General features: G+C 41.4%; 2 protein-coding genes across 2 annotated transcripts in view; both read right to left on the minus strand.

Annotated features, from left to right (window-relative positions):
* Positions 1 to 7402: 7402 nt before the first annotated feature.
* Positions 7403 to 19531, minus strand: LOC306740376 (phosphatidylinositol transfer protein beta isoform-like; the record flags this gene model as incomplete). Its single annotated transcript, XM_079222517.1, has 11 exons — positions 7403 to 7450; positions 9300 to 9422; positions 9594 to 9704; positions 12130 to 12207; positions 14430 to 14513; positions 14609 to 14683; positions 14813 to 14820; positions 15008 to 15099; positions 15349 to 15494; positions 16672 to 16702; positions 19512 to 19531. 11 exons carry the CDS (start codon positions 19529 to 19531, stop codon positions 7403 to 7405), a joined length of 816 nt encoding a protein of 271 aa, XP_079078643.1.
* Positions 19532 to 19992: 461 nt separating this feature from the next.
* LOC306740368 (tetratricopeptide repeat protein 28-like) overlaps positions 19993 to 23922 on the minus strand; it is a gene marked incomplete at its 5' end in the record, with an annotated part of 159006 nt that continues 155076 nt past the window's right edge. Inside the window, 4 exons of the mRNA XM_079222506.1 lie at positions 19993 to 22305; positions 22446 to 22553; positions 22669 to 22798; positions 23657 to 23680. Coding sequence (XP_079078632.1) covers positions 20693 to 22305; positions 22446 to 22553; positions 22669 to 22798; positions 23657 to 23680 — 1875 coding nt within the window. The 3' untranslated portion in view covers positions 19993 to 20692. The remainder of the gene's footprint in view (positions 22306 to 22445; positions 22554 to 22668; positions 22799 to 23656; positions 23681 to 23922) is intronic.

The following is a 23922-nucleotide window of genomic DNA, read 5'->3' on the forward strand; positions in this document are numbered from 1 at the left end:
GTGGTCTGAGTGCACTTTGGAGCGTTTCACAGATACACTCTCACTCCGCTCTGCCGCTTGGCGCTGTGTGAGCCAGCAACAAGTTTTGCATTTCTGCAGCCGCTTCCATCAATGAGCCCTCAGCCAATCAGAACGACCAAAGAAAGCTTTCAGGGCGGGACAAACGCTTTTAAGGTGGTCCATGAGATTGTGTGAAAATCAGATCTTAGAAATGGCTTTGGCTTGAAGTGTATGTACTTTTTTCACCAACACAGATCGCGCAGTATTATCACAATAAAACACACCATAACATTTGAACTGGTCTTGAAAATAATTAAATTTTCTCCAAACGGATCTTCTTTTTATCCAGAGAATTGTAGTATACAACCACTGAGGTAAGGAAACACTGCTGCAACTCTCATATTCTCCACTGGAGGATGAAGTAAATGTCAGCACATGCTGTTAAAGTTGTATGTTGCTCTAGCCTTCCTCACCGATGAGCAAACTTTTTTTTTAGCCCCTGCACCCACACATCCATGCAGTGGCCAGCCTTCATTAGAGCTGGCTGTGACATTCCCATTGCAACAACATATATAGCCTAATGCAATAACTTACACCAATAACAACAAGCTGTGCACAAGCAATGAATAGACGGCAAAGTTGTTTACAGGATGTATTAATGCAATACAGTCTCACATTAATCGGTCTCAATCACCAATGAGGATGTTACATTTGTTCTCAAAATGAAAATGTGTGGTGAATGATGAAATAGTCAACATTGTCCTCAGAAGATTGACTTACAGTGTGTGCTGACTGAGATATGACGACCTAACATACATGTATCTTAAATATCTAAGCTAATATTGATTCTGGGAAAAAGGTATGAATAGAAGAATATTGTCGTGTGTGTCATTAAACTCGGGGGTGGGGGGGAGACAAATCCCCCTTAAAAGACCATCTGAACTAAATCATGTGGATGATATTGGTCTTCGGTTCCGATAATCAATAGCATTCTCTTAGTATTATAGTCTGTAAAATAGAACACTTTTCAAAGGCCAAATTAGGATTAATTACTTCAAAGGTTAATTAGCTGTCGGCCTACAATGGTCGAGGTTATCTGTGCAAGGTTAAGTGGTGCAATAACCTGAGATAAGACATAACACATTGCAAATAGCCTATCTACATGTTCATGTGAGTTTGAGGCAAAACAAAAAAAAAAATCAAAATATAAGGAAGTCAACCACAATAACAAAAACATAATTTTTTAAAATAATTTTATGCCATAGATTTGAGTTTTGCATAGGCATGTTTCGGATGTTATATTTTTGGTTATGTAATTCAGAGTGTTTATGTTGTGTGTAGCTCACACGTCTCTCTCTCTCTCTCTCTCTCTCTCTCTCTCTCTCTCTCTCTCTCTCTCTCTCTCTCTCTCTCTCTCTCTCTCTCTCTCTCTCTCTCTCTCTCTCTCTCTGTCTTTTAGTTTATTTATCTAGTTGGTTAGGACTTTTGGAGAGACCATGAATCTTGTTCCTCTCGTGAATTGTAACATGACCGAGTTCACAAATTAAAACTGGTTATTAAAAATGCTAGTGGTGATATATAACAAAATATTTCCGAAGTATTCTATAATTAATTGGATTGTGTGTATGTTGGGAAGTCTTGCCTCCTTAGATTAACAAAACTCTGTGTATATTTAATATAAAACATGTGGGAATACTGAACACAATGTATTTCCATTCACCACCATGGATATTTTCTTTGGTGAAATGAGAACAACACATTATTACTTTCCCGACATTGTGGACAGTGGGCATTTAGAGAATTAGTTGTCAGACATCGCTGTACCTTTGGGGGGAAATCAAGAGGACTTTTACCAAACGGACACAGTGCCACCTAGCGGCTGCCAACGTCCATGCTGGCGCATTCAGATCAAACTTTTAAATATGAGGCATAGGTCTAAACTGGTACATGCTGTAAATACAATTTAAAATCTAAATATTAATCTGTAGCAGACAAATACTAACATTTGATTCACATAAAACACTTGTGAGTCAGTGTGAAGTGGGAAATAATTTACCACTTATCCATTATCACTTTGTCAAATCTGTTCTTGTTTTAAACCGTCATGCATTAAAGCAGTGCATTGTGTAATTATTAAAAAAGAGGCTATGTTCAGTCCCACTAAATCTTGTGATTTTACGGGAAGCCTAAGAATTTGGTATTTAGGGGAAATGATTACTAAGGTCAACATATTTATTTTTCTTCGAAAACAATTGCAGCCGAGGTAAATATCAATAAATGTAATGTTTCTGTATGATATTTCACAATACATGTCTTAGATTTGCAAATACAATCAAAGGTGTAATACGACTCTGCATTTTATAATTTAGCTTTTTAATGTGGATGTTTTAGATAAGTTTAGCTATAATATGTGGAAAGAAACAACCAGCTCTAAATGTCATAATTTGGCTCACAAGATGCAAACCATGTGCTCAGCCCTGCACCTCGAGGAGAAGGCTGTTTGTCAGGGCCGAGGGTGGAGACAGGTCAGGACGAGGCATTGTAAGCTGCTAGGAAGAAGTTTCTGTGTATATTTGGAATTCTGGGGGGGTGGATGTGCACTCCCTGCAGCTGAGAGGACAGCAGCTCAGAGCGAGGAGGCAGGGAGAGACAGTGGTTGTGTTGTGAAGGAGACATGGTGTAAAGTACCTGTCTTCTCCAGAAGGAAGGAGCAGCATGTTGAGCTGTTGAGATGTTCTGAAGGCTGCTGTGCTTGTGTGGCATGCTGCTAGGAGAAAAAAACACCTATTCTAGTATCACCATGCTAGAGCCAGCTGGATGCAGCATCATTAGAGTTTTACCCAGACAAGCACAAAAGTGTGAATATCAAACTGTTTTAGCCGAGGCAACCAACCCCCGCTATGTGAAGCCCCTTAGGAATACCAGGCCTCATGTTCATTTCTCAACTGATAAAGGTTTGTTGTAATACAAAACCCAATTAACACTAGAAAAAGAAGAAAAAATACGATTTGGTTTCATCTGACTGTAATACCAAGACCCCGTTCCTGCTCGCTCTGACTACTCTTCTCAGATGGAGACAGACAAGTTAAGTATGACAAACCGATGGCATGGTCTCTTTCACCCTCCATCCCCAGTGATGATAAATGCAGCTCAGAGCTGCTACAGAGGCGACTGCATGACAATAGACAGTCTACAGGCTTTCAAGCACTGTCACAATACCACTCTTCTCTGAAGTGATTTAGTACTCAATTTGTCTCAATATTTCAGTCAATAGGACAAGATAGCAGAAGTGGGTGCCCTCCTCTACCCTTAATTCATGGCGTTTCTCAGACGAACATATATTATCATGGGGGTTGCCCAAAGAGACTGTTCCTTCCCTTGTTGGGGGGCGGATAGCGTCCTGTGCAGTTTGAAGCAGAGCCTAGGGAGTCCTGTATGGGCCCGTCACTCAGCTGGGCCATCACAACTCCCTGGGTCAGGGTGGGTTAAGCAGCATCTGTCATCCAGAAAACAACCATTGTATTAAGAGGAGGGATTCAACAGAGACCCCTCTCCCGTAACCCTCCTCGTCGGTTGGCTCCACACCTTTTCCACCTCTCTCAGAACAACAGGAAAACTCCTGACATCACTGCCAACCCGCCAGAAATAACTTTCCTCTCCAAGAAAACCTGCAGCGCCTGATCAAATCTGGTCGCAGGGGAAGGTCACATACACAAACACAGAAGGGGCGGACCTGACTTGGAGCTAAATCTTCACTGAGCCACACACTCTCACCCCAGTGTGTCATCTTGTAGCGGACGCAGCCATGTGGTGCAACAAACAGTGGTAGAGCTTTAGTTTCTTGGTTTTGGACACATTTAGGAATATCGTTCCTTCTGCTGATGCGTTGAAAGCAATACGCCGGTCGTTCTGGCCACCGCAAAGTGTTTTTAGCACTGAGCATCAAGTCTTTCCTCGGCATAATGCCTAGATGTCCTGCTGTGTCAAGTCTTGAGCCTCCCTTTGAGATCCATTTCTTCTCTTCATCTGTTGCCTCGTCTATTTAAACGACAGGGGCTCACTCGTGACATGTCCCTTCATCCTCTCTGAGGGAGACACATGGATGGATGGATACAAGCCTTCTGTAAACTACTGAGCTGCCACTTAACAGGAGGCGTGTGGGCGAGCCTGCCCATCTCCACTTTTAGAAACGGCATCAATTGGTTGTTCTGGGGGTAGATATGACTGGTTTCCTTGCAGCAGGCACATGTGACCATTCCTCCACAAACAATAAAAAGACGGATATCTCCTGCAGCAGACTGGCAGCTCTTCCTGCTCTTTAGCACGGATTCCGCTGTTGTTGTGTGACTCTTCTGACCTGCAGGTCACTGAAAGTCTAGTCAATGCTGGAGTCACCAGGAGCTTTACTAAAGGGATGTTCATACTCTCTGATGTGCATTTTACAGTGTTGAACAAGTACTTTGAGTCAAGCCTCAGCCCTTGTCGAAGATATTATTTTTGGAATAATTTAATTAATAAAGATTAAACTCTTGTTGAATCTTCAATGAAAATGTGTGATTGTGAATTATTAATAAGTTAGTGAACAGTTGTATAAAAAGTGTGTCTCTTGTGAAGCTAGTATGCACGTCTATGGGTTTGCTATTGTCCATCCAATATCTTTATTGTCTTCAATCTCCAAAACCACCTGTATACAATCAGACAACAGAAGCACAATCTGAAAGCTATTTTTCAGACAATTTATTTGATATTTAGATACAATATGAAGATTTAATGGCACACGAGATCTCAGAAAGAAAAAAGGCACAACATCTCATACATTCACTACCATGTCCCCTGAATTTCAAAAGCTGATCATAAGACATTTAAAAGCAAGCGGTTCAGAAATTAAAGTTGTAAATTTCATAAATTAGGATAAGGCTGTACAGTTGCTTTGCAAGTACTCCCCCTACCCCTTATTGTCTTGACAGATGGTAAACTGTTGATTGAGGTTTTTCTCTTTAGCCACTGCTTTCTCTATTGAACAGACAGCAGTAATTATTTAAACAGAACTCATTGAAGATCAATTGTGTCACACTTTAATACAACTGTTAATACAGTAATAACGACCTGCTGGCTGTCTCATATACTGTGATACAACTAAACCGGATGTATTACAACCACTCCATCATGTTGACACTGTATTACCATATTTCCCACAGAAAAGGATATGGTATGGTGCAAAGTCGTCAATTATTTGGGGCAAGTGATGAGCAACAATATCCCCCCAAAAAATATTGTTGACCTGAGAAGATTTTCTTTTGAAGAAAAATGTTGCCTTCCCAATCTTCCTATATTACCAGCCTACAAATGCTGAATTCATGTAAACATATCAGAAATCCATTAATTCTCTTTGGACAAGCCAATAACCCATTACTGAGAAGTGATCACACTCCCTCATACGATTTACAGACAACAAAAACATTTGGATCTTTGAACCAAGATTATTTCATTTTATATGAGTCTTGAAAGGAAAATATGGAAAATAAATCTTTAAAAACAAGTCCCCAATTTTGTGGCACAATTTAAGACATTGATACATTAGAAACAACCAAAAACAGAAATACCATGGATCAAATGAGGACACCACTTGTACTTGATATGTATGTAACACTAGTGATGACCAACACTGTAGGCCAGTGCCACATGATTGTAAAGCCTTCACTATGGAGTTGAAGAGTCATTAATATGGCATATCAATCAAATGGCTGATCTGAGGCAAAGATGTAAATCTGCAGCTCGTTGCACCAACGGCAGAGTACAAGCTGTTCCGGCTGCTCCTTACATATTTTTGCTTGCTGAAGGAATTGCACTGGCTCAGTCGCTGTGACACTTATCAGGAAACAAAAGGGAGCCACATGCAATTCTACACACCAGAAGAAAGTAGAGAGTCATCACAAACAACTTTGCTCATAAAGCTGATGATTTACTCCGAACAAGTAGGCGGCAAATAGCTCGTTCTAACCTTAAAGTGTAAAGAAAATTGCCAGCCAGAAACAAGGGAGGTAGTTAGAGCAATAGCTGACAGCAGAGGTACAATAGTTATATTAGGTCCAAAGGTCCGGAGATTAAGGCAAGAAGTGTGCGGCCCTGCCGTCGACTGGGCACTGGTCAGGCTGTTATAATTCTGTAAACACACCGACAATTTAGCAGAACAGAAAAGGCCTTTTGGAAACCGTCTACCTCTGAGAACCAGACGAGTAAGACAGGCCTCTGGGATGGGCTGGGTGAGGTGGGGCGAGCAGTGCGGTGCAGTTTGGCTTGTGACGAGAGGCTCGAGGGGTGAAGCACCATCTGTGGCTGTTTTTCAGTGTCTCTTTTCTCTCTGGGGACTTCTGTTAGGAAGGTGAATGTTTTGGGTGTGGGTGTGTGTGTGTGTGTGTGTGTGTGTGTGTGTGTGTGTGTGTGTGTGTGTGTGTGTGTGTGTGTGTGTGTGTGTGTGTGTGTGTGTGTGTGTGAAGAGAAATCAGTTGAAGCTGTAAACACTTCCAACGTAACATCCCTTAGCTGAACAAGCTTGCATGGATCTGCCCTGCTTGAGATTTTCAAAGATCAGTCACCGCAAAGGCATCCACACCTGTGAGTGTATGTGTGAGAATTAATTAACATGTTTATCCTTGTGCGAGCAATGTATATGCGTAATGTGCATGTGTGTGTGGGCTTCTATTAAATCTATATGAGAGTGAATACCTGTACGGGCATGTTCGTCAGTGTTATTAAGATGCAGTGCTTTGGGGAAGGTGGGGTTATGGGGGGAAGGATTACAATGGGCCAAGGCGCCAAGGGTGTTAGTAATCTCTAAATGGAGGCTGTGGCAGGAAGGAACATGAGTATGACAAATAGACAGACTCATGCCGGGGAATGCAAACCACCGAGCCACAATGTGTACAGTTATGACCAAGGAGGAGACAAAGAGAGATCGGACAGGCCATCATCTTAAGAGGAATGTTATGCAAGAAAAAGAACATCTAAATATGACAGGAGAAATATTGGGTCCAACACCTGCCACTGTGGAATCAAGTCAATGAATTTGCTTTTGTGAAAATGTATTTCTACTGCAAGAAGCTCCTCTTCATATCTCTCCAGCAGGCTAGGTCTTGTCAATAACATGATGCTGATAGCTGGCCTTTCCCTACCCAGGAGATCAAAATGAACCAGTCTTATCAGCTAGGATCGTGTTGGTTTCTAGAAATCAATTCCTCAGTGTATAGAATGTCTATGATTGGATGCAAGTCAGGGATCTGCTCTATTGATTGCAGGTAGCAGAGCTCCCTCCGACCACTGCACAACATCCGCTCTGGTAAAATAGAGGCACCAAAGGAGGCCTCTTAGCTGTCGTTGTGGGCGTTTAAAATTCTTTGCCTTTTTATTTGTCTGAAGCAGTGGTCCCTCGTACTTCTCCCCATCTGCGAAGCTGTGGGCAAACAGAAGAAAATAGACACCATATTAGATTTATGCAAGCTTAACAGGTGAGGGGCCGGTTTAGTGGATGCTCGCATTTCAGTGGAACCCTTCATGAATGGTTGCTGGTTACTGCGCACAAGCTTGTGGACTAATTTCTATTCATTATGTATAACCAAGTTCTTCTTCTTGCATCGAAAACCATTAAAACAAAATGGAACAAATGATCTTTTGCAAACTGAAATCTTAGGCATTTCCTTAAAAAAAACAACCTGTGCCAACAGCCCTTATCAAGCTCCTTGTTTGTCTTCTTGGTAGATAAAAGCATCACTTTCAAATTCTCCCACCCTGAGGCTGATGGCTTTGGAAAGTCAATTAGTGGTAGAATCTGATAACCGAACACCTTAATGGAACAGTTCAAACTAACAGTGACTCTAAACAGAGGAATAGACAGATCTGATGAAATGGCATGAAGATTCACCCTCCAACTTCTTCATCCCTTTCCTCCCCTCCCTCTTCTTCATCATAGCACAGACTCCTTCTCAACTACAAAATTCCATTTGTATGTTAATGAGGAAAAAGGAGCCAGCTTGAGTACCCCCCTCTTTCCCCCCCTTCTTGCCTCCCCATTCTATACCAACAGCACTCAACCAGTATACACTAAAAAGGGCAGACATGACTGTAGGTGCATCGTCTCCATAGCCAGTTTCTCATTTACCCGGTACGGTCTTGTCAGTAACCTGAATGGCAGTGTCTGCATGTAGGCCTCCACATCCCTCTTTGATGGCACCCGCTTGTTTACTTACTCCAAGAGAAAATGAGAAACACATGCTGAATTGGGCAAGATGGGAGTGAGTGTGGGGGGGGGGGAGTGATGTTTTTTGGTAGGTCAGGAATGTTTGAGCCCGGCCCACTTTGGCCAGTCCATTTTCAATTCCTCCCCTTTTCTCCTTGTAAGGCCAGAGCTCCCAGACTGATATTGAGAGTAGTTCCGAGAGCAAACCATTGGTGAGGTTTTACACAGAATGTGATACAGAGAAATTGAAGCCTTGACTGCTTTTCTTCTCTGCCTTGTATTCCTCTGTGGGGAGGCTCTAGTTTGCAGATACTGGTCATGAGCAGGTCTTTGATGTATGTGTTTAACTTCTGGCCACCGCTTAAAAAAACAGAATGGGGTGATTCTGAGAAAAGTCTGCCCAGATGTCAAGGCAATGCATACACACGCATGTGCACATAAGCAACAGACACTAGGCCAAACCATTGGGAGGATATTTTCACTGGGTCAGCAAAACGCCTAGCGACTTAGCACATATTTCATTTTTATCTACAATCTGGTATTATTGATTTACTTATTGAGAGTGAGCTATGGAGTGGCAAGTGAAATACATACACACAGTGGACAGAAATCCCTTTGACAACACTGAAGAGTACAGAGTGAAAGCAGCATCGGCGAGCAGTGACCGAAACCCCACAGTGAGCAGAGAAAGCATCCGAGACCGGAATCGACCAGCAACAACTTACACAGCAACACTCGGACCTAAAGCTGGCCTGGCCACTCGTCTGTATTCGTAAATGCAATGCGGCGTCAAGGAAGTAATATTTGTACTGCAAAATATCAGAGAAAAGCAGGCCACATTTTTAAATGCTTTTATCAGCCTAGTCCTCATTGTGAACAGGATATTACACACAAACCAGGGGTTAAGCCACAACATGTTTTCAGCATACTTCTCATGTGCCAGAGACTGAACCTCTTGATATTTTGGGCAGTTGTGTGCACAAAGCCCATCACGGACCAATAATATGTACTTCATATGCACATGGTTTACTCTTAAATGGTGGGTATTTTTTACTTATGCCCTCACCTCTTCCAGCTCCCTCTGTGTCTCCGCCTCCATCCGCCTGATATCCTCCATAGTCAGCTCCACCCAGTTATCGATCCAACAAAAGAGCTGGCGGTGGAAGTTATTGAAGATCCTCTTCTCTTGCTGAGGGACGCAGTGGTAGTCTTGGTTAGGGCATTATACACATCAATTTTATTTATTTTTATATATATATATATATATATATATATATATATATATATATATATATATATATATACACACATATACAAACTGTGACGTGAGCTTTGTGTTAAGTTTGACTGTGACTCTAACCTCATGGATGAAGTTCTCCACTTTGGTCTGCAGGCCCCACCACTTGAATTTGACTGTGACCAGTTTGTAGGCACACATCCTTGGGCAGTCACTCTTACTAACCAGCTCTTTCTGTTAGGAGAAGAAAAGCAAAAGAACGACAAGACTTACAACCCATCACTTTTTAACGTGCCGTATCAGAATAAATAAGTCAAAACTTGACAGAAACTTTGCAATGAGAGACTGATCCGAAAAACAGCAGAAGGCTGAGAGAATATTATTTAAGACTAATCTTGGCTGCATTCAAAGCTACAAATCATTAATATATAATGCTTTGGGTATGGAGCTTGCTGAAATAATTATCAATATGAAGATGTGCTGTGCAGAGATAAAAGTGCCCTAATCTACAACACACTTTCTAAATCCATCCGCTGCTTGCACTCTGTCTCCCTCTGAAGAAAAGAAGAAAAGGAGGAGGGGGGTTGAGGCAGAGCAAAGTGGATAAACTCCAGATGAAGGGACCATTTCTCTGCCTCCGCCCTGACAGCGACACCGTTCCCGACAGGCATGCCTTTGTGGCCATGGAAGGCAGATAAAACGGTGCTTGCGAAGCGATAAGGGCGTCGCGGTGCAAAGCTGGTTACATTATTAACACCTAGGACCTCCTCGCCCCCAGAACACACACTCTCTCCCTCCGAGAACACCTGTTTAATTAATCACTTCATTCTGGCTCGGCATTCCAAGAGAAAATGCCACAGACCCGCCTCAATCACCATCATCCCACTATCGTTTGATGCTACGATCATGGAGGGGAGCGTGAGAGGGGAAATGAGAAACATTTCTAAATTTGCAGTGGGTTTAGAAAAGTTGTCATCGCTAAAGGAGAACTTCACATGAAACGGATTCTACATCAAAACACTTACGGTGACATTTCTTCTCTCCCTCTCTGTGCCCTACTCAAAGGAGCAGAAGTTTTCAGAAATACAAAGGGTACCGATATGCAAGCATGTGTGCATGCAGAGATAGACAAGAGTTTTATTGCTCTGAGAAGCTGGCAGAAATTGTGCCTCTGTTGTCACATAACTGCTTTTTTTTTCACCTATTCAAAAACACTCTTTTTCCATGTCCACAGCGGACGGGAAAGTGATCTAATTAAAAACACAAAATAAAAAGTTGTGCTTCTTTATTCACACTTTTTAAAGCTGTTTGGCTGCCTTTGTTCTTGAATTCTTGAAGCTGAGGAAAGTTTCCCATGGTGAACTTTGAGGACTGCACTGCATAGTAGAAATTCTCAATGCTCCAACAGTGAGAAGGACCCGTTTGTGAGGCTGCGGGGTATGGCAGGGTACAGAGGGGAAAGCAACATAACTCCCGACAAAGTTTCTCGGCGTGGATAAGCTATGTCTCGTTGTCTTATTACTCTCTATCAAAAGTATATCCGTCTTACTACAGAACTGCCGCTTGTCAAATTTACAATTAATGTCCACACACAGTAGGTTTCTCTCATTGCCCATGTCTTTATCTTCTGTGACGCACAAAGTCTGGCAGACGGAGCTACGAGTGAAACCTTTATCTGACCTGGTGACTAGAAATATCTATTACATTCAATAACAGCTGCGAAAGAAGTGATTTGTCTTCATCAAATTGCAGCCTTACAGTTCTGTCAACCCCAATCCAGCTTTGTGCCCTCTTTTGCACTGAGCTGTTCTGATTATTACAGGCGATAAACGATAAAAACACCAAATACCTGAATGTGTACGTTTTTGCCCTCTTCATGTCAAATTTAGAAGTGAAGTCTACAGTATGCAAATCGGTCTGCATCATTTGGATTATCTGGACACTGTAATTGCTCTATTCTACTGCTCATACAAAGGAGGACCACAAATGGATTGGATTGAGGTCTGGTCTCGGATTATGTAAAGAACATTGTTTTTTTTTTGTCTTTTCCCTTTGGCTTTATTTTCGGGTTTGTTGTTGTTTTGCTGGAACATAAATCTTCTTCTCTTGCAGACTGCAGCAGGTTTCCCTCAAGGGTTTCCATGTGTTTTGCTGCATCCATTTTTATCCTCTTAAAGTCATTTCAAGACCTGCTGCAGAGGTGCATCCCCACAGCATGATGCTGCCACTACCAAACACCACACAAAAGGCTCAATCTTCGTCTGGTCTCAAACCACTGTACTTACTTCCACTGTATTCGAGAGGCTCCCACATACCTTCTGGCAACACTAGCCAAAATATGTTTGTTTTCAACAGAGGGTTTTTGTTTTGTTGTACTCTATGGGTAGACCTGCTCTAAACTGATTTACAGATGTTCTATATTCTTTCCAATTTATTAAACACCGAAAGTACTGTATTTAGCGCTTTGGAAAATACATGCACAGATTAATCCAAGGTCCAAGAAACCAAAGTTTCAGACCCGGGTCTGGGATGTACACTATTCAAATAGTCTGGTATAAAGGAGTAAAATGTGGGTCCTTGTTTAGTCTCCAGTGACATTGATTGCCATTTGTGTGTGAATGTCATATCTGTTCATTTCCACAGCTCACAAGAGCATTACCTTCCAGGTGGGCCCAAGGGGTCCTCTTCCAGTCTTAGCTGACTTGAACTGGGCAGGATCCTCATCTGTCTTGTAGTCCTACAGTGAGAGAAATGTATATAAAGAACACATAGCACATAATACATTACATCATTTGTGTCATACTATTCTAAAACACAGCACCAACCAAAATAAAGTTTTCTTCCATGATGGCATTCAATAGGTTACAGAATTTGTGACATGTTTGTCCTACACTGCTGTTCACGCACTGTGCTCGAAACTAAGCGGCACAGCAGTCACTGCCACTGAAAGGCCAAAGAGTACCACACTCATTCTCCAAAACCTGCCAGCCCGCAGAGATAATGTCATGCAGCAAGACCAGAGCACAACTCAGCCTTAAGTGGCTCAACAATAAAGGACTGTGGCGTTGATGCCACCAGTGAGTGTTTAATTGGAGGGACACCGGTGCCGGTTCATATACATGAATGTATAAGCTTGCATCGACCTGCATTATTCCCCATTGCACAGTAGAATCAAAAAGATGTTTTAAGCCTATAGAAAAATTCGGAGCGCATATGCAAAGCACATGACAAAGCTGACTTCATAAAAACAGGCAGAAGAAATAGTAATACCAATAAATGAAATAGCTTTCAAATTATCAACAGCTCAAGGGCCCAGCAATTTTAAATAAATCATGATGCGCCTGCAGCTAAAAGCTACTTTTCAGGGCTATCGGCCAACAGGAGGGTGCCAAACGTGTGGAAAGAGATACAAACCCACACACACACACACACACACACACACACACACACACACACACACACACACACACACACACACACACACACACACACACACACACACACACACACACACACACACAATAATTTGGCTGTTCTAATGCTGAGAGCTCCATCACTATAACAATACACTCTGCTGCACTAATGAGGTCTGTGAATCGATATGCCGAGGTAGACGAAAAGGAGCTACTGCACAAGTAAAACAGTGTGTGTTAGAGTGCGAATGTGTTTGTGTCGTGTGTTAGTTCCAGGATACGAAGCACTGTGAGCCTTAATTACACTAACAAACTCATCTGTGCTGGCGGTACGCCCCAGGCCCTGCAGCCATGCCTGAGGCTGAGGGCTGATAGGGTCCTCAGACACAACACACTCCTCCAGCGAGGCAAACACCTCCGCCTCGTTAACTAACCACTGCAAACAACCGCGTACACTCACCGAAACCAATGCTTCTCAGCCTCACATAGACACACATGCACAGAGCCACAGTGAAATGAGGCAATGTGATGTCAAATAACAGCAATAATGTGTAACATCTTCAAAAAAGATTTGAGTATCAAAAACTCATGTTTACATTTTGAAATATTATTGAGGCAATCTTAGGATGCTCAAATGGTGTGTATAGTTTTGAAATGCTTTAAAAAGATTTCAAGGTGATGCTTGAAAACATAATGAAATTATTAAATCAATCTACTCCAACCATCTAATGTCATTTTCTGCTGCCTGTTTTTGCCATCCACCGTCAGTGACAGGTATGCGTTTCATGGTATATTTCACCTTCTGGTAATACATTTTACAAAAATACATTTCCAGCCGTGGCCCCATTAGTTCCACTAAAACAGTTCCACTAGTTACAACTAATACCTGGAGGTATTCCAGCACTGTTCAATGAGTGGGATCAAAAGCTAAATACTAATTATTTTGCATCACCATAGTGAGTTAGTTGGAGTAGAAAAGTAGAACAATTAATCAGTTAATCAACAGTATATAATTCCACAGCAATTTAAATATGTAAATGTTAACTTGAAGTAATCTGTCAAGTCAAAATATTAAACGTTTCCAGCTGTGATGATTTCCAACAGTTTCCATTTTAAATTAATATAAACATTAAATGTAATTTTTTTTCGGAATTTTTTTCAATTGAATGACGTTGCTCTTGGCTCTGGGGATTTGCAAAGGGATTTTGGACAATTTTTTTAAATATAACTGATCTGTAAAATATATACAATTGTAAATACGATAATACTTGTTTAGTGATTCTGTTTATTTGATTCTTCAAAATTTCTGAAATGAATCAACACAAATTAAGAAGTTCCTGTGTCACTAAAGAAAATTACTTTTTAAAAATCTGCTCAAATGTAAATTAAATGACAAGACTAAATAAATCAATAACCCCCATTTGAACATTCATTATGTAAAGTGGCTTGGGTTTTGCAGATAGCTTAGTAATGATGAGGCTTGTCCACATGAAGGCACCAAACTGCCTTTTTACACTGGAAGTGTGCAAGAAGAGTTTCTACTTACAGCATTGGACACTTGACTTCTGTCTGCAATGTCAATGGGCACAACCGTTACATTCTGCCACGTGAAACTGTCTAGTTTGTGCACCTGAACAAGGACACAAAACAATCGTAAGAATAGTGACAAACTCAAATCCGATGTTCAAAATGGATACTTGCTTAATAAGATACAGAGGTACTTACATTTTCTTGTGTTCCAAGGTCTGGTTTGTGCCACGTCTCAATCTTAATGAAGAAATTGTCTTTCATATACTCATTCTGGAGGGAAGAGTCGGCACATGATAGGATATTACAAAACGGAATGTACAGAAAGGAAATTGAATAAGCGGAAACATTTTGATGATTTAAAAAAAAAAAAAAAAAAACAAGTGATTTAAGAATTCCTACCGTCACAACTGTATCAAGGTTAGCCATGAGGAGAAAAGGGGGGACGACACACCATTAAATATAGAAGAAAACAAACACTATAAATTCACATAAACTAAACACATGATGCAAGTAACACAAGTGTATTCAACAATGTAAAGGACAAAGGGTTTCAGGGTAAAGCAAAGGTGAAGTGATATGGGGTGGGGGACTCACTGGTTCTGCAGTAGGGGTAGGCATTCCAGGCTTTTTCATGGAACACCAGGGAGCCTTCAGGCGCAAACAGTTTGACAAACCCTGGGACTTTACTGTAGAGTAAGTAAAGAGGATGGGAACAAGTAAAAGCAAGTGGAGAAAGAGAGAAGGAAGACATATTGACATGCCTGTGGAAAATGAACAACTTGAAATACTCCACAACAAGAAGAGATCAGAGGTAAGACAATGCTGCCACTGCCTGGAAGCACGATGCCATTACACTTTAAGACGATAAATATGGAAATCAAATATTCTGATTGAAAAAGGTTTTTAAAAAATAAATATTTAAAAAAGACACATACCTCTTTATGTGGTAGATTTTGTGTGTGTACTGTCCTTTCTCACCATCTTTTTCATAGGGCTCATTCTTGAGTACCTCAATACCCTCACCACCACCCGTCTCATTTTTACTTGCTTGAGCCACTGAGAACAGCTGCCCGACTTGATACTTTAAAACACAAAAATACAGTCACTTACAGTACATCCAGAAAATAAAAATAAATAAACTAAAGCTGGCCCTGCTGATGGTTTAGGTTCAATGCAGTAAATAAATATTAAGTTTTTCCTTTTCTTCGTATTTGAGCTTTTCTTCAGTGTTTTAGGGCAGCGTGGTCTTTCTTCGCATGTGACCCCTTAAAATGAAGCAATGTCTATGACTGTGGACATGACATGTGAGAAGTTCAGTTTTCAGACTGTTTTATTAGCGGTTAGCAGCACTGTTAAAGAGAACAAGCAAAAACAACAGAAAAGTCAGAAAATAATCATTGTAATTTTATGCAACAGAAATATTTTTTCTTATTATTTTTTTCCAATATCTTGTGAAACAGCAAGACACAGGCTCCGTTCTCTCTAGCTTATTAATTATACTAGCTCTGCAATGAAGAGAAGCCATAATTTGGACAGTCTTTGGTATTTCAAACTTTAAGTCCACCCTACATTCTACAGGACAAGTTGACTAGTGCTGCATGGTATGACGTTTGAACAATAGACGGTGCATCAGAATGGTGGGTGTTTGCTTACATTTCACCGATCAGGGCTTTTATTACTATTGCTCAACTATAAAGAGAACTCTTGTATTTCAAACGAATGGACTGAGATTAAAAAAAGCATAGTTAATTGCCAAAAGGTTTTAATCACCATATATGGCAGCAGGGTGAGTGTGTGATTCTTGACATAAACCTAAACACAGGGATAAAACTCTGCTCTTCATAAGAACTACAAGTGATGCTTTTTGGGATGAGACAGTTGTCTTAACCTGCAAACAGAAGCCAAACACTGGAAATGTAGTACATTAATCACCAACTGCTTTTTCAGGAAAGGTGCATTACAGAGACTTGTTGTAATGTTATAAACAATCACTCTATGACCAACTTTAAGCCCAAATAAGGGGTACTAAGGTTCTGCTGCATGTGACGATAATAGATGAATTGCAAATGCAAAAGGTCTGTATTGGGAAACTGAAATACTTAATGAATATTAAAGATGTATTTAATCAAAAGTGAATGTCAACCAGTTTTAAGGCTGCATAGACATTTAAGGCTACATAGACATTTAAAACCAAGCCATTTACATCATTATTCATTTTGTCAATGTAATAATAAGGGAGACTAAAACAGATTACTCACCTCCTCAACACTACAGGGTAAAACCACACGGCTGCAAGAGAGAGAGAGAGAAGTGTGGTAACATTCACACAACACGTTCTTAAAGACAGTGTTCAATAAGAACTATAATGTTACTTTAAAGCAAACAAGTACAGTGTTACCATCAAAATCATCATAACACTCAAGGAAGGTACAGAAAAACATAATTCAATGTACTTAAATTGGACTGCGGTCCAAAAAGTATAAAACTCAAAATAAAACCATAGTAGAAGAAGGAGTAATGCTTAGCCATAGTCACACGTCTCACTACTAAAGAACAGGAAGCCAGTTGTGGTCACTTCTACGGAGGTAAAAGCTCCACTGGCCATATTCAACACACTGCTGACATCAGCCAGATGAGAAGAACCCATCACTAGCCCAGAGTGGAATAGTTGGAGCTTAGTAAAGCCGAGATTGGATATGGTCAATAGATGAAGAAAACAACAATGAAAAGAGGAGCAAAGGAAAATGTACGGCGTGAGCGATTTTGGAAAAAAACATTGTTTAAAAACAACAAAAGCGCTGCACAAAGCAGTAACAATAGGTAAGGCTGTTACTACAAAACTATATCTGAATACTTATGAGACAAGATATCCTAACGTTAAAGATGGTACTTACTTTTTAAGTACACTGCAACACCACAACTCTACTCTTCACATCTAAAACAGACTTTTTACAGGGTGTGGTATGCCCCAACCAACTGCATCATTTACCCGTACGAATATGAAGCTTCAGTGAATAACCACAAACGACACAGTGCAAGAGAAGACAATCAAGATGTAAAAATGAACTTGACAGGAGCATAGTTAGTGAGGAAGGGCTGGGTTTTGAAGTAACTAAAAATAATAAAAAATACTTCTCACCATAACTCTAATTTGTGAAAGAGATGTCTGTAACTCAGCAGATAATTTATTAACAGGGCTAAACTGAGGGCTGGTAGGCGTGGTTAAAGGAAATGCTAGTGTGCTAATTCTATGGACCCATTGATGTGAAAGATCACCCGAAGATAGATGGGTATTTTCATCAAGATTTTATACTTGGAAGTCAAACTTTTTTAGCTTCAAGCTTCACTGAGCAACTAGTTTTATACATCCATGGCTGCATTGTTCCAAAAGTTAAACAAACTATCTATCTATCTATCTATCAGGAAATAGCCAACATGCACTGAAAAAAAATAGATGCTTGTGCACCACAATGGGGTCGCTCTCACTTTTGAATGTACCTTGTGCGCATCTACATTGACAACATTGGATTTTTCTGCTGACCACATATAAAGTATTATGTACGTATATATGTATTCTATTAAATTCTAATTAATTTTGTATAGCCCAAAATCCCAAATGTGCCCCCAAGGGCTTTACAATCTGACCACATACGACATCCTCTGTCCCGTTATACAGTACATGTATAGGACTACTCTATATTTTTGAGTAGTCTTTCATGAGTTTCAGTTGTAGAAAGTTCACTTTACAGATACAATCTATTATTTAGATGCTACTTTGTATGAAGGGTTTGCAAAAAAGGCATGAGAACAAAACACTGGACAATGGTGCAACCGGACGAGGCAATTGAAAGGGCAGAAAAAGACAATGATGAGCAATCAAATAAGAGTAAAATAAATCACAAGTCACTGGTAAAATACATTTTAAGCTTAGCATTCAAATCTGTGCAGGTTTAAATAGGAAAAATGTTTTGTTTCAGTGTCAAGTGCATGATAATGCTAGAATGAACAGGTGTGTTGCTTTAGGAAAGCTATTCCAAAAAACTTCCAAAACAGAAAAAGATTGTTGGTCTAGGGTTAGCAATGTTGCAACTGGATCACAGAATATTCTCTGAACTCACTATGGACAAAACAGGCAAAATATGATTTGCTGAAATAGTATAAAGTTTATAATGAATCGATCCATTTGTCTATTATTTTCTGTAGACTGGTGTCACGGTCCTGTTCTACAGGATTTCCTGCCTGGATCTACAGACCAATTCCTTTACCGATGGGGGCGAATTAAAAAAAACTGGCACTCTGACATTTATCCAGCAGGCAAACATCTTACAAAAGTGTGACTTAAATCATGACTAACTCTAGTTTCCTGCTGTGGTTTGACGTATTATTCTAACTGAAAATAGCTTTAATGTCAACACGAGCATCTTATGATACAACTGCTTAACGTACACAGCTAACAGCTCGCTAACGTCACCTGAACACTACAGCCGCTAGCAGGCTAAGCTTAGATGGAAATAGTTTGGCACGCGAATAACAAAAAACAGCGGTTCTGCCTTTAATCAAAGTCTCTAATCTTGGGCAAGATTAGTTGGCGCCTCCACGAGTGTACGTGTCAAAGCTGTAGAGTAACACGAGCAGCGCTACGTGATTACCAGTCACGGTAAAGCTAACTAGACCGTTAGGTGCAGCGTTAACGTAGCGGTTTGCTAGCTTTAGCAACCCGTGAGCTAAGTCGTAGCTCAAGTTATTAAAGTTGTAAAGCTTGAATGCACAAATGCCGGTACTCTTATCTTAAAGAAAACACGTAACACACCACAGACTGAATTGTTTTAAAGCCAGCACACGTTACGTTCCATGAACACACGGGACGTTGAACAGCAGCTGTCACACAGTGCCATACCGCTGTCAACGCCGGTAGCGTAGGCCAGAGCAGCTCTTGAGCAATCCCACCCTTCCCTCGTGTGTCTGATACAGACACTGAGACAAGATGAAAAAGTTTTCATTAGTGCCAGACCACTAAAAAAAACAAACATCTATCTGAATTCGTTACCCCACGATGCAGTTGTTTCAACAAGTTTAAAAAGAGTAAAAACAAACTTACTACTCCTTGATGAGAGTCATCGCAGCTTGCTCCTCTAGATACTACCGTTACTGCCCAGGCGCGGCCGCTGATTGCTGCTGACGTCATGAGCCGTGTCGGTCCCTCCCTCGTGAGCGGTGATTTGCAGAAGGAGGCATGGACAGACAAGCTAAAGTCGTATTAACCAATAGAATATCTTACTAGTGGCTTTTAGCCCGCCCATTTCACATCTGGATATATGACGCTGCATCAGTTCCTCATTCAGTCAATCCCATGAACAAAGCCAGAGCTAAGCTACCATTGTGTGTCAGAAATATGTTTGTTTTTTAATTATCATCTTGTAAGACTTATGTTTCATGGGAACCCTTGAGGTAGAACCGCTGTGCATCTGTGATATTCTATCTATGCATCACTTGTCAGACAATGGTTCCATATAACATAACAATGTAAAGCTACAAATACAAGAATGAAAATGATGTCTTTTTTTTTTATTGAAACGGTTTACTGATAAATGACAGATGGTTGTCATGAAACTTCATGATTAATCTCAAAATATCATGGGCTAAAAAGTCATACATGGTACTTAACATTGAATAGCAAGAGAATCCATGCTTCAGAGCAGACACTCAATTCACAAAGAAATCAGGCAAAATGCCCCTTTGATTTCAATAAAAAATATTAAATCTTTTTTTCCCCCCAGTCTATCCATCTTTACAAGGTACAGGTTTGTTCACTTTTTAATAATATAAAACGTTTAATACTGATTGTGAAACACTGGAATTAATTTACAAAACATAATAATAATAATATTAATAACAATAACAAACAATAATAACAATAATTATTAAATTTAAAAACAAAAATAGAATGGAGGAAATCAGTCATAGCTGTTGCATCTTGGCCCACACAAACAGCAAAGAAAAATACCAAATGGCATTTACATCTACCTGACACAAAGTTACACACAAACACAGTATCAGGTCTTTGAGTATTTCTCATTGCCATTTACAGTGTTATGGGCACAAAGACAAGACTCTCTCTAAAGCATTCATGTGCCTCTTCAGGATTGCACCCACTGACCAATCGAATCCTTCTCATTGTCAGTCAAGCTTGGTGGACCAACAGTGGCCCTCAAAAAGTGCCCTACTCGCACACAATAGTAAATAATAGATAGATAAAAGTATAGGACTGTTTTAAATGTCTCAGCATTTAGAGGAAGGGAAAAATCTTCCAGGCGACAGGAACTTGTATCCATTCCCAGCAGGTAGTCGGATAGAGCGAGCACCAGGGCTACTGCTTGTGGAAATAGTAGGTGATGGGGCCATTTTTCTAGGGTTGGAGCAGTGGTGTCCATTGTTCTTGCTGCCCCTATCCAGTGATTGCAGCCCCAGCTCCCGCAGCTCCAGGCTGTCTTGGGTATCATTAGGAGAGCAACGGCGTGGAGAGAGGTTCAGAAGGCTCAGTACATCTCTACTGGCAGAAGCAAGGGGTCCAGGACCCCCGTGGACACCTCGGAGAGGACCTAGATGTTGCTGTTGCTGGGCTGCAGCATTAGCCCAAAAGGTCTTCAGATTGTGGATAGCTTGGACTTTTTCATCAATGACTCCTCTTCTTAGCCGGTCCAAGACTGGGATATCTGCCGATGCAGAGCAGGCAGAGCCTGTCGAGGAGTACGACAGTGCTGGGGATGGAGCACTACCAGTCGGGGACTGGTGACCAGAACAGGGAGACACATTACTCGGAGAACGAGAGATGTGGCCGCTGTATGGGGAGCTTGGATACTTTAATCTGAACTGTGCATGGCTGTCCAGAGTGGGTGAAGAAGGATGGCTGCCCTCCTTTTGGGAAGACTCAGAGATTGCAGGACTATTGTAGCCAGAGCTTATCTTCTGCAGTGAAGAGGAACGGGAGGGAGGTTTGGGCCGTGGGGAAGATTGAGCTCTGCCGCTGGCACTACTGTTAGGACGGCTGAATGCACTAGTTTCAGAAGAACGGAAGGCGCTGCTCCGTGCTGATGTTCCTCCAGCTGTTGCACCCTCTGGTCCAGCCCGCTGAAGACTACCTACAGCCCGTAGATGGCTCTGAGTCTCCTCCAGAATCTTCTGGGCCAGCTCTTGAGGATCCATAGGGACAATTTTCTCCTCCTGAGACTTGACAGTACTGTCCGTCTCGGTACTGGACTGGTCAGATTCCCCTGTATCTGAGCTGCTCACCTTACCAACCTTCTGGAATGGGGAGTTTGGGCTGGCCACCAGACTTGTTTTAACAGGCGATGTGGGGGTGCTGACACTGCCCCTTGACGATACTGATACAGTGTAGCCTCTCCCTGCTCCTGTGCTGGACCCACCAACAACCCCCCTGCCTCCACGGTGGTGGCGCTGGCTGTGGCCTGGTGGCAGGGGCAGAGAGTCACAGTGGCTTCCCAGAGGCTCGCTGCTGATAATGGAAAAACCCTCATATTCCTCATCATCTCCCCGGGCTCCTGCCACTGCAGCAGCAGCTGCCCCATGAGGAGAAGAGCGACTACGAGGAACATGAGGGTGTTTGTGGATAGAGTAGTGTGCTGTGATCCCACCGCGCTGCCGATGACCTAAGAAATCACACTCTGACTTGGAAACAAAGCTCATGGAGGAGGCTACAGAACTTAAGCTGTAGACAGAGATAGCATCTGATGCCTGATTGTCCAGGCAAGGAGGCGAGAAGGGAAGGCTTGAGTATCCCATGGGAAGGGGGTTGGACACAGACTGGGCTGAAGCTAGAGACTCAAGGGAAGATGAGCTGTCCAGGCTCAGACGCTTCGGCAGTTCTGTGGAGTCTGAACAAAGAAACAACAGGATTGTTAGAATTCAATTGCATCAAATGTGATTTTTGATCATTACAATGTACAGTCAAGTGACTGAAAAAAATATAATCACATAAATGATAAAATGAACATGAGCATATGAGTATGCTTACCAAACAGTGCCAGCAGAGACTGGAGAGCAAAGTGCAAGGTGCGACGGTTGGCTAGCTTGCCCGTCTTCAGCACCACTTCTTCTTGGCCAACCTCGCACAAGTCAAATCCTGCACAAACACATAAGCGCAACAGTTGTAACTTGTAAAATTGCCAATCTGCAGTCCACAAGGAGACATGCATGCATGATGTGTAGACAGTTGTAGTCAATAACAGATGACTCACCAAGAGCAGCGAGAAATTCATGGCATCCTGGCAGTCTCCACAGCTGCACACTGATGGACACCTGAATGGGCAGGAGGGAGAAATCCTGCTCCTTCTCTCCTGTCTGGAGTTGCACTAGAACCTGGTGGAGCTGGAGAAGAAGCGGGGGAAGACAACAAGGTAAAAAAGAAGTGCAGTGGTTAGAAATGAGTACAAGAATAAAATAAACTGGTGAATTCTAGTGAGTATTTCATTAACGGGTAAAAATAATCTGTGTGATCCAACTACTTATATTCTATCAAGATATAAATCCCCCAAGTAGGAAGATAAATAGTCCCATGCTCTTAAATAATACTGCCTTTTCATCTATGTAAGATAATGGCATTTATTACATTTTATTGTAGAACTACTGTAAACATATTTTCTGGAGTAAGTATGAATCTGTTTCTCCACATGTTTGAGTCCTATGCACGAGTATTCGTGTTGGAAAAGAACATCTGCAGGGAAGCAGAGCTGAATGGGTGTTTATTGAGGGTTTACAAGTGCTCTGAGATCACACTTGCATCTTTTGTTTTGGGATTACTTGGCCTCAGACAGAGCCACCTTTGTCAACATGACGTAACTGTGCAGAAAGTAGAAACATGCCTCGCCTGCTCACTTCATCCTTCATAATTGTGAGAGGTTTGTTTTTACATCATAGCGTTATCCCTGATACCACCCTGAAACATTCTTCTGACCTGTAATGAACCAGGGTTGTAAATCCTTTAATCCTCAAAATCCCTAGAATCTGACTGCAGGAACCAGCAATGAAAAAATGATGAACATTGTAAATGATTGCCCGGCTACACTTTATGCATGCATATGCTGAATGGCATGACCACAAAAAAAACTGATCAAACTGTCATGCAGCTTCTATGCAAGAAGGTGTATTTTAGTTGAGCAGGACAGAGAAGAGAGTGGAGCAAAAGGGTAGAAGTGGATGGAGTGCAGGTAGTGAAGCCACACTTACCATTGCCACCATATTTTTAACAGCCTTCAGACAGCACGTTAAGGGCAGGGGAGAGAGAATAGGCTTTTAATTGCATGCATAACAAAGGGCACAAGGGATCAACAAGAAGAATAACAGCAGCAAGTAACAGAGGTGTTTAATCATTTTATGCAAACAGCATACACAGATTAGGTTGAACATGTCCCATGTTTTGTGCGTTGAGACCAGAATTTGCAATATGAGGCAACAAAAACTAATCACCAACTAACTGGTGAGTCTTACACTTT

The sequence above is a fragment of the Taurulus bubalis genome, assembly GCF_910589615.1.
Source record: "Taurulus bubalis genome assembly, chromosome: 8".
NCBI classification, from domain to species: Eukaryota; Metazoa; Chordata; class Actinopteri; order Perciformes; family Cottidae; genus Taurulus; species Taurulus bubalis.